Below are 11436 nucleotides of genomic sequence, written 5' to 3'. Positions count from 1 at the left end.
TTGGGCTGAAATACTGTAAGAAAATTAAGTACGGCTGTGTGGATCTAAGCATATTTATTTGGTCTTAAACCTAGTTAATACGAGGTCAAAATCAACTGCTCAGGTAACCTAAACTCTGATAGTTTTGGTTTTGAAATGGTTATTTTCCTTGTGAATGTTGTGCTGTGAGCAAGACCAGAACTTCGCACTGAATTTATTTTGAAACTACCTATGAATGTATTAATGAACTTCAGATTTCTTAAGCTCAAAACAAGAATAAATTGCCACAAAGGTAGGCATTTTAAAAAGTATATATATTAGAATTCATAATACAATTAAAACATTTTATCTGATTAGAAGTATAAGAATCAGGTAAAATGTTACTATTATTATGTCGTGCTGGTAATATTTACTGGAAAGCAGTTCAGTTCATTTTGTTTTTGCCCAATTCATTCGGAAACAAAGTAACTATGTACAATATAGTTAAAAGCCTGTTTTTAAAGTTATAAATACAAATATACATGTGCACATAAAAGCACATTAAAAGGGGAAAATATTTAAAATTTATTTATTTATTTATCAAATTTGTCACCGCCCATTTCCTCCAACCGGAGGGACTCTGCGCAGTTTACAATATAGAATAAATATACAATAAAAATTCGAATAAATATACGATAAAATTCTAATAAAATCCCATTAAAACTAAAACAATTTCTTAACTACCCCATTAAAATTAAAATAAAGAGGCTAAAATACAATTAAGAACACAATATTGTTTTTTGAATCTTTGTTGTTGTGCCAAAAGAAAAGAAACATGGAAAAATTATTGTTTTATTAATATCACACTCAATTGACCTACCTGGATATTTTGAAAAAATCATTATCTAAATCTGTTCCATTTGTCATTGCTAAGTAGATATACAAAAAAAAAACCCATTAAGATTTCTATCTAAATCACTTGCAGTGTCCCTGAAAGAATCATAAACAGTGGAACATATGTTGCCTCAGAGAATGTATGGGAAAGTACTGTAAAGAATTAGCTATCAATATCTTTAATACAAAAATCAAGACTAGGCATCTTTCAAGCCATGTGCCAGAGATATTGGCCTGTAAAACGATCTTAGCCAGGTGTTACCTTACCGTGGTGTTTAAACGTTTGTGAGCCCTTTTGAATTTTCAATATTCCTGCATAAATATGACCTAAAATGTGGTCTGTTCTTCACCCAAGTCCTAAAACTAAATAAAGAGAACCCAATTAAACAAATGAGTCAGAAACATTATACTTGTTCACTGATTTATTGAGGAAAAGGATCCAAAGCTACATATTACAAGGTGTTATATTTGGGCTTGCTTTTCAAGGCTAACTAGCTATTGTTACCTGATTTCAGCAGTCTTAAGATAATTGTTCTTGATTTAACTGAAAATTCTTTTTATTTTATTTTTGACATATTAAAAAGCCCAGAAGTGACAATAGCATAATATCAGTAAAAAAAGAGAGATACAAATAAAATAATTTTATCTCATTACAAAGCAAACTGTCTGAGTTAACAATTAACAGTATAAACACCATATTGGGTTTAATTAATTTTAAAAGTCCTGGACATTTTAGTCAAAATAACTCATGAACATTTGAACAGATTGCTTGAGATTTCTGTGCCCTACTTTACTGATACTGATGTGCTGTTTGTCAACATACTGATTTATGTTGACAAACAGCACATATTGGCAGTCAATTATTGCAAATCAGATGTAGATATTTTCCAATGTTGTGTGGTAATTTTATGGTTAACTTCCATGCACAAACAATTCACAAATAATTTCTAAACTATGACTTATATCCAAGAATGTTTGCATCTTTGCCATACAATGTTTACTCTAAAATCATGTTGACAATTTTATGAATTTCAGACCAAAATATGGCAATAGTGGGACAAGCCCAAACCACATGAGTTAGATTTTCAAGTCTTGAACCAAATCTCCAACAGTGGCCTTTAATAAACTTTGTCTGAAGTGTCCAATTTACATAAAATAAAACTTACTATTGTATGAACTGCATTCTAATATTAAAAGAGACTAGTTACTATATTCAACTACCTAAATCATTTTAACTTTTCTGAGATTTTGTTTAATTTGGTTACCAGTTGCAATATGATTCAGTTTTGAAAAAAGATATTAAAAAGTGAAATAAAATTCTTGTCCCTTGCTTTGCTACAGGAGGAAAAGCATAACATTTTAGTTCTCCATCTGTAAACGGAAGGAAAAGTTGAAAAGGTTTTTTAAGAGGAATCCTATCACATATTCAAATTTACAGTATATGAATTTATATCGAAGAGAAAGATTTTTGTAATTGCAATTATTTACAACTTGCTCCAGTATGAGCATAAAGCATCTAGTAAAAATGTCTAGAGAAGAAAAGCTGATTTGCCTATAAGAATGTTTGTTATCAGTGTAACACAGCCTATCAACAGAATTCAAAAAGCTTTTCAGCCTGAAAGGTATCCTGCTGATTAGAAAGATAAAGAAGATATCTTGGAGAGAGTATGACATAAAACACTAGTTCGGAGAAAAATGTTTCACTTTTATGTATGTTTATGTATTCAGCCCTAACATGCAATATCTTAGTCTTTTTGAAGCATATTCTTGGGCTCAAATCCTTCCCTATAACAGTAAATCTGCATAAGCAAAATCTATTCTTAAGATAAATGGATGTACAGATGTTTATAAATTAAAAGAAAGTATATGTAACAGTCTCCTCTTCTGGATAATCCAGATAATCCGAGACATATCGGGTAGGAGACAACTGGCCAAGACTGAACATAACTGAAAAAGTAAAGTCTCCTTTGCTTTGACCTTGACTCCTGTCATTTACTGAATGTGTCCCTCATTTTTTTTTTAATGACACTAAGGAAATAGTTTGCCACTGCTTTTTTCAGGATGATTACACATACTCGTTTAATTATTTTTATTTTATCTTTAAAAAATCATTTTGTATAATCAGTCAGTACTTGAAGACGTGTTTTACATTAGGAAAGCCAGAACTTATTTGATGTTATTGCTAATTATGTGAATAATAACATATCAGTTTGGATCCTCACTGCTCTCTGGATCTTTAGGGTTGTTTTTTTTAATTGCAAGAGTTGTACTATTAAGCTTTAAGAGAAGAATCAGAATCAAATCAATTTAAAAACACAATTCATATTATAAATAACATTAGAGATGCCCATCTTTATCGATGGTTCTATTCCGACATTTTGTGTATCCAGAGTCGTTAAAAAGAGACCAAGCTTCAGAGTTTGGGACAAAAGTTTTTGCTTATCCACAGTTATTGGCTTGTTTTTTGTTAGATGCATGTGCAAAAGGCTGAAGTGTTCCCCATGTGTAGAGGGTTTTTTCAAGGTAATGTTATCCATGGTTTCTTCCTCTACAGTTGCTAGGATGGGATAGAACTCCGCAAATGAGGGCCACCTGTGTTTTGATCAAAAATGTCCTAGGCAACAATTCAAAAATACATTTATAGCTTTGTAGGGTGAGGTGGATGAACCTGGAGGAATTTGGGATATTCATGAGGAATTTAGTCCTAATAAAGAAGTTTAGTGTTAGCCAAATAGACTATATTATTAGGGTGCAAAGTTAGCTGAAACAGCATAAAATAAATAAGCAAGTGGTCGCTATGCTTACATGGGTGCAGTGGTGCAGTTTGGGTGTGGTGGAACTGCACACTGCCTGCAAAACAGCTATAGTAGGTAACAGGACAAATCCTATAGTAGGTTGCTATGGAAATGCCACTATTATTATACACAGGTTCAAAGGTAAACTTTTGGGGGATTTTGCACTTGCTTAGAAAGACCTACATGACCAACTGTGGATTAGCCAATGGACTGTTTGAAATGCCTTGTGTGAAATTGACTATATAAGCTTGCTTGTATGTGTTATTGGGGTCTTTCACCTGGGAATGTGAAAGTGAACACTTCTTCCATCACCCTTGGGGACCCCTTGGTGAGCCTGCAAAGTGGTTGAATGAGGCTGAATGATGGTTGTCCTCCGGCTATCTTGGAGTTCTTTTATGTTTTTATCTTTGTTGTTATTTATGTCCGAGTTTTTAATATTGTGATATATTTTTAATTGTTGTTCTGCCTGTAAGCTGCCCAGAGCCACTTTGTGTGAGATGGGTGGCTACAAAAATTTGCTGAATGAATGAATGAATGAATGAATATATATAAATATAAATATATATATTACTTAACGTGTCCTTGCATGTCTAACCAAGATTCTGCAGACTCTTAATCAAGTTGTGGAGGCTTTTAACCTGTGTCCTGAGAGTAGAGGGATGGGCCTGTGCCTGGCCACCCAGATGGCAGAGGAGGGGAGGGCGCTGGGTTTTTTCTTGGGTGTTCCTCCAACAGCAGCCAGTTTAAACTAGGTACCAACGGATGGGAGGCTGCAATTGTGTCTGAGCTTTCTCCTAATGCAAATGAAATGCTATGAAAGCCAGCAGGGAATGCATTAAGTAGGTTTTCTTACAAGAATTAATGCTCATTTCCTTTTTTAATTTAATTTCTTCTCCTGGTGATTTTGTTATATCACCCACAGAGTGAAGCAGCACAGAACAGATAATGTACTTAATTTTTTCTATAGAGATGCTTCTAATAATCAGTTATTGTTTGCATTTGTTAAAATAAAAGCTGCCAGTATACCTGAATGGTAAGATATGGAACTAGTCCAATATTAGAAAGTTAGAACATTAGAAACCGTGCAGTCAAAATTCCTTAGAGAACATTTCCATGTTCTTTACAGTGCTGCAAATATACTGTGATGCAGTTGGAATCTGGAATATCTTTGTAGTGTACTATATACTATACTACCTTGCACAGGCTGGATTTGTTGTCTGAATTTTTGATTTAAATTAGTTTTAAAGTTCAATCCCTAGCTGCTATTACCTCCTGGACAGGTTTGTCTCATCTTGGAAAAAAGAAATTGAACAAGATATGAAGTATTAGTTTTTAATTATTATTTTATCCCATGTTTCCCAGTCACTCTTGAGTGAGATAGGCGGTGACAAAATTTGAAATATAAATAAAAACAAACAAACAAACAAATAAATATATAACTCAAGGAGGTGACCATACCTAATACTCCTGCATTTTCCCCACAACCACCACCTTGTGAGGTGGGGTTGGGCTGAGAGAACGATTGGCCCAAAATCGCCCAGCCGGCTTCCATGCCTAAAGGAGACCTAGAACTCACAGTCTCCTGGTTTCTATCCCAGCATGACACCAGACTGGCAAGCACTGTTGGTTTTCATCCCCATTAGTGATTACTTTGTGTCCAGAGGTAGCAAAAACTGAAGTCAGGCAATTTTGGATATTTTGTTTTTTAAAAAATGTATTGGTGAAATATAACAACCAGAACACATGATGAAGTACAACCAAAAATATAACAGTGCTAGTATAATCAGAAAAGAATATACAGAATAGTAACTAAATGAATGACATTTGAAGAAACTAAAGATATATCAATAAAGGGTTAATATAGAACTAGCTCAATCCTTTAACATATTATTACATCTAGCCATATAGACCACCTATTGCTCCCTCTTCTCAGTATCAATACAATGTTATTTCAATACAATGATATTTATATAATATACTTAAGAGTCTTAATATTCCATTCTAGGTTCCTTTTCAAAAATTAATAGAATTTGAAGAAGGGGAAATAAACAGATGTTTGGAGACTATGGAATCCAAAAAAGAGAAGCCATGCTATATATTGACTATCAAAAGGACATGAGCAATGACCCCCCACCATGGGAGATTAATAAGATACCCTTTGTCTCCACAAATTATCTGATAAAGATAATTTATTTATAGGCACTAGAGGGTAAATATAAAACCCCAAGAGCAAAGCAGCAATGCAGGCTAAAGGAAACAGAAGCAGATCACATACTACTTTATTGTCCATTCTTTACAGGGCTTCAAAATGATTTAATATAATAACTCAGTGCTATATACCAAAGAAGGTCAGCAGCAGAATAGGTTAATCTATTCCTTAGTCATCATATACATCAAAGGAGATTGCAAAATGTTGCTCAACTGCCACTTATACATGCAAAGAATTGTTGAAAATTCTGAAAAATCCAATCTTGTATGATTGATTTATTGCATTTAGTACATTTTTCTTTGAAATCACTATTTGTTTTTGTTCTCTGCACATTTCTTTTTTGAGAGCCAGTTTGATCTAGTGGTTAAGGCAATGGGCTAGAAACCAGGAGATTGTGAGTTCTAGTCCCACCTTAGGCATGAAAGCTGGCTGGGTGACTTTGGGCCAGTCACTCTCCCTCAGCCCTAGGAAGAAGGCAATGGCAAACCACTTCTGAAATCTTGCCAAGAAAACTGCAGGGACTAGTCCAGGCTGTCACCAAAGATCGTTCATGATTGAACAGCAAAAACAAAAAGCAACTCCCCCGCATTTCTTTAATATTTTAAATATTTCCATTTAGTATTTTTTTCTTTGAAATTTTGTTCTCTGTACTGTAAAAATATTTTAAGGTTGATCATAGAATCACAGTGTTGGAAGCCACCTTAGAAACCGTATTTGTTCTTAAACCAAACTGAACAAACACATCAATGAATAAACAAATGAACAGAAAATACATAGTGACATGTTCCCAATCTGGTAGCACGTGACATTATAACATATGCTTATGGTAATTAAATTACCACAAATATGGTTGCAGTGAGAGAATGAATGACTCTACAGAGCAATTGGGTGAAGTGGCCCAACAGCTGAATATTTCCTGAAGATTATCCTGTACTGCACACTCAGCTGCATTTTCAGATTGCTGCACTATTATGTGACTTGGCATCTCCTATAATACAGCATGGAAGATCTAAAAAACATGGAGGAAGCGGGATTATGGAAAAAGGTCCTCTGCCAGAACATTTATCTTCAATATGATTATATTCTACACTTCACTATAAATTCTTCGGGTGGTTTGTGTGCTAATGGTAATACAAAACAAACTACATTAACATAATACTTTAAACATTCTCTTGGGATATCTACTTTTGAATTAATTTCTTTAATTATTTGATCTGGTAGCTATCTTGCTAAACGGTTTGGAAACTCCTTTTCCTGGGAATGGAAATTTCTCCCCCCTCCCCGCCGCCCCCGCAATTTGCACTGGGACTCCTTATAGTTTTCACCGGTGCGGAAGACAGACGCTTCGGCCTGTACAGTAATTAGGCCAATGATCCGATTAAGAAACTTTAGTTGGACAATGAATTTCAGTTGGCTGATTAAATCTTCATGTATTTGCGTACATCTAAACAAACAACGTGTTTCCTTTCCTGTAATTATCTTTTTCCGATGGCATTTGCATTTTAGCAGACACCTTAGAAAAGCTCATCTTTCCAATGTGAAAAATGCCACTCGCCGTCCGTTTTATAGATGTATTAAACATTCATAGTCCCCTTAACCATCCAATTGGTTAATCGACTATACGCTATTACCCCCCTTTTGTTGTTGTTGTTGTTGTTGTTTCATCTACTCCAGGGTTAAGCCCAGAATGCTCCTGGAAGTACAGTGTACAACAGATTGCAACCCGTCGCAACGCTGCGGAAGCTTCCTCGGCAGATTCCCCGCATCGCCGCCCCTTCTGCTGGTAGAGCGCGCACCTTGGTTGCGGTGCGATTTCCAACGATGCGGTAATGATAATGAGACGGCTTTTTGGCAAGCGAAAGAATTCCTTCCTGCAGCTCCCCGATTTTTCCATTCAACGCCTCCCCGCCCGAATTTATCCTGATCTGGATGGATCTCAGACCCAAAAAGAAAAACGAAAAGTCAAACCACGCGGCAACGGCAGCCGGGCGAGCCAGACGCTGCGGGCTTTGGCCCTTCCTCCAGACGAGACAACAACAATTAACAGCTAACAGCCCCCGCTGCCGGCGCCTTTCCCCGTTCTCCCGCTCTCTCTCTCAAAGGCACGGACGGGTCCCGGCTCACCAGTGTCTGGGCAGGAGGCAGAGGGCGCCGGATCGGGGCGGCGCTGGCTGCAGTCGGGGCAGAAAAGGGTCGGCGGCGGTAGCAGAGAGCAGCTCCTGTCAGCGCACGAGGCAGGGGTCCCTCCCGCGACAGGCAGGCAGGCAGGCGGCCGGCCCCGCCCAGCCTGGCGTCTCCCCCCTCCCCGCCCACCCATATCCCACTCAGGAGGGGTCGGGGGGCAGGAGAGCGCTTCAAAGCTCGGCCCGAAGACGGCGGCAGGAGCAGCGGCGCGAGAAGCCCTCCCACCGCCGCCGCCTCCCGCTCCGTCTCCCCCCCTCCGCTTCCCCAGCAGCAGCTCCCTGCCGGCTCGCCGCCGCTGCCGCCGCCGCGCTCCAGCAACCCCGGTCGCTCTCCCGGGCTCTCGGTCGCGCAAGAGCCGGGGCGGGTGTCTCAGGGGACGATGCTCTGGCTCTTGGGCAGCTCCTGGGCGGTGGCTCCCTTGCTCGGCTCCTCAGGGCTAGTCTTTGCCGGCTGGCTGTGGCTGCCCCACCTTGGACTCCCTGTGACGCTGGCGTCTTCCTTCCTGACAGGTAAGGACAACAGCAGGGATCCCGGGGGGAAGCGGGGAGCCGCACGCGCTGTCCACCCGCGCCTGCAGAAGTTGCGCGCGAAGAAATTACGCGAGGCGTTGGTTTTCAATCCGTGAGGCAGCGAAGATGTATGCACGCGTGGAGACGGGAGTGTGTAGCAGTAGCCCGGGTCTCTGCTAAGGATCACCTCGTAAACTAATTTTCTAAGAAGGCCACACAACGTTTACTAAGGCTCTCTTGATTTTTGGAAACCTGGTTATTAAACAGGTATGATCATAGGCAGCCAATCCGGTTTGGATGCAGTCCCTTTGAAATGTCAAATGCGCTTTTGGTGCCAAGCGCCGCGTGAAAGGCCCCAGCGTCTCTTGGTGCGTTCTGCCACATGTGCTTGGAGCCCGGAGGGTTTTCCCGTGTGCAGACGGCTGTATCTTGATGATCGAGCTACCTGGCCAAGATTGCACTGGGAGGCATGCAGCTCTTTCCCGGCATCCTTACAAGTATTGCTCCTGCAGAGTTGTGTGGATTTACAGATTACACATTGCGTGTCAGAAACAAACCGCACACTCAGCTAAGTCGCATTCTTCTCAAGCAGGTGAAGGACTTAAGATGTACCCTGTCCCCACCCGAAGCTTACACTTGCCTGATACCTGGTGCAAAACCAGCCCAGTTCTAGCCACTGTGAGAAGTGTTACATTTCCCCAAATAGCGGTTGGCATATTTTTTTAAAAAGGATTTGGGAGTGGGATCACCTCTGTGTGTGTGTGTGTGTGTGTGTGTGTGTGCATCTTGCTAATCAAACTCATTTAGCAAAGAAGCTAGAGTGTCTTGCTCTTTACATTTCAAGTATGTTGGCAGACAGAAAGACTAGTATTCCATGCCCTTGATCTGATCCGAATTCGGTAACAATAGATGTTCCCCTGTTGTGTCCATAGAAAGATCAAGCCAACAGTTTTCCTAAATTGCTTTTAAAAATGTTTGAGTTTTAAAAGTCAGGGCTAGTAAAGCACTTGTGGGAATAAAATACTCTCGTTAGACACACATTTATCATGTCCATTGAATTTAAAAGATGCTTGTTAGTTACGGAAAAATAATTATTTCTGCTGTGCTTTTGGTGGCTTTAACTTTTTAGGGGAAGTTTTGAAATAACATTAAGAGTGCTGTTAAAACTGAACCAAGTGCAGATACTTTCGGTGTAAGCAAAGGAAAGAGATAATGATTGAAAAGTAACTCCTGCTAATTTCAATAGGGCCTATTTCTGTATTTATATGACTGCAGCATTTGTTGTAATCTTGTGCACTGCTGGTTTTTAGGCAAGGCGCAAATGGATGCTGGACAAGCAACGCGGAGAAGTAATATTAATTTTAAAATTTTCCCATATAGGATCTGTTGCAAAATGTGAGAATGAGGGGGAAGTTCTACAGATCCCGTTTATCACAGACAACCCTTGCATAATGTGCATATGCTTGGTAAGTGTGAATTCTTCAGATAAGATCAAACAAAAATGTCTGGTGTAATCATATATGCCTTATCATCTTTCTTTGTGCGGCCAGAGGTTATCTTACCTTCCGTACTTGCTGGAACTTTCCAGCTCTGTAATCTTGGGATTATATCCTTGACTTTAGCATAGACACACGTCTTTCAGCTGACTTTGCCTCTGACATTGTGAGGGTGCCTAAATGTTTTGTTTGCAGGAAATATTTGTGTTTGACACTGTTTCCTCCATACAACCACCCATCCCATGTCTGTACTATTGAGGCATGTTGTTAGTGTATGGTGAATCTGCACTACTAGCCAAAGAGAATGAAGAGACTGATATTTAATTTGGAACTGTGCTTATTTCAGCCCAAATGCTAAAAAAAAAAAGTCTTGAAAGATATTAACAAGTCCAGAAGGCCATATGGTCTGGGTGGTTTGGGTGTCCAAGTCTGCTTTCAAAATCATCATGGTGTCCTTTGGTACTACTTTCTTGGCTATTGTCATAAAAAGACAATGTTGTATACATGAGAGCCAGTTTGGTCTAGTGGTTAAGGTGCTGGGCTAGAAACCAGGCGACTGAGAGTTCTAGTCCCGCCTTAGGCATGAAAGCTGGCTGGGTGACCCTGGGCCAGTCACTCTCTCTCAGCCCAACTCACCTCACAGGGTTGCTGTTGTGGGGAAAACAGGAGGAAGAAGGAGTATTAGGTATGTTTGCTGCCTTGAGTTATTTATAAAAATAATAAAGGCAGGATAGAAAATAAAATATAAAAAAATGATACTTAGGTCAAGAATTTTCCACTCTGAGGATGACACTGCCTGTTGTTTGTTCTGGAAGTTCAGTTTCCTTATTATTTAACAATGATCCCAGTTTGTATTCAGGAGCAAAGGAAATAACCCGTTCTTTCATAGCCATTTTCAGTTTCATAGCACAAACTCAGACTATGTAAACCAGACTGTGTGAATCATAGAAAAATTATTACTGGTAGTTAGAAAATATATTTTTAAAAGTAATGTTTAAACCAGTGTTTCTCAACCGTGGCGCTTAAAGCTGTGTGGACTTCATCTCCCAGAATTCCCCAGCCAGTATGGCTGGCTGGGGAATTCTGGGAGTTGAAGTCCACACAGCTTAAAGTGGCCAAGGTTGAGAAACACTGGTTTAAACAATGATCATATAGGAACTGCAGTAGACAGTTGCATTTATAGACTTTGGAAAGTGATTTGATAGACTTTGGATTTTCCGATATTTATTTATTTATGGCAATCAAATGATGGTTCTCCCCCTATCAGGTCAGAAAGGGAAAGAGGTGTTTCAGATTACTGCAACTCTAAAAGTTGTTCTTAAACTTTTGCTATTAAGATACATAGCTCTGTAATTTGTCACTCAACAAAGGAGGAAAATGATGTAGCTGGG

At 39.1% G+C, this 11436-nt stretch overlaps 1 protein-coding gene across 1 annotated transcript in view; it reads left to right on the top strand.

Moving 5' to 3' along the window:
* The first annotated feature begins 7981 nt into the window (after window positions 1-7981).
* BMPER (BMP binding endothelial regulator) overlaps window positions 7982-11436 on the top strand; it is a 181550-nt gene continuing 178095 nt past the window's right edge. Inside the window, exons 1-2 of the mRNA XM_063304049.1 lie at window positions 7982-8549; window positions 9930-10015. Of these exons, the coding sequence (XP_063160119.1) occupies window positions 8420-8549; window positions 9930-10015 (216 nt within the window). The 5' untranslated portion in view covers window positions 7982-8419. The remainder of the gene's footprint in view (window positions 8550-9929; window positions 10016-11436) is intronic.

Source organism: Candoia aspera, chromosome 4 (assembly GCF_035149785.1).
Source record: "Candoia aspera isolate rCanAsp1 chromosome 4, rCanAsp1.hap2, whole genome shotgun sequence".
Taxonomy (NCBI): Eukaryota; Metazoa; Chordata; class Lepidosauria; order Squamata; family Boidae; genus Candoia; species Candoia aspera.
This window is presented reverse-complemented; position numbering and strand designations above follow the sequence as displayed.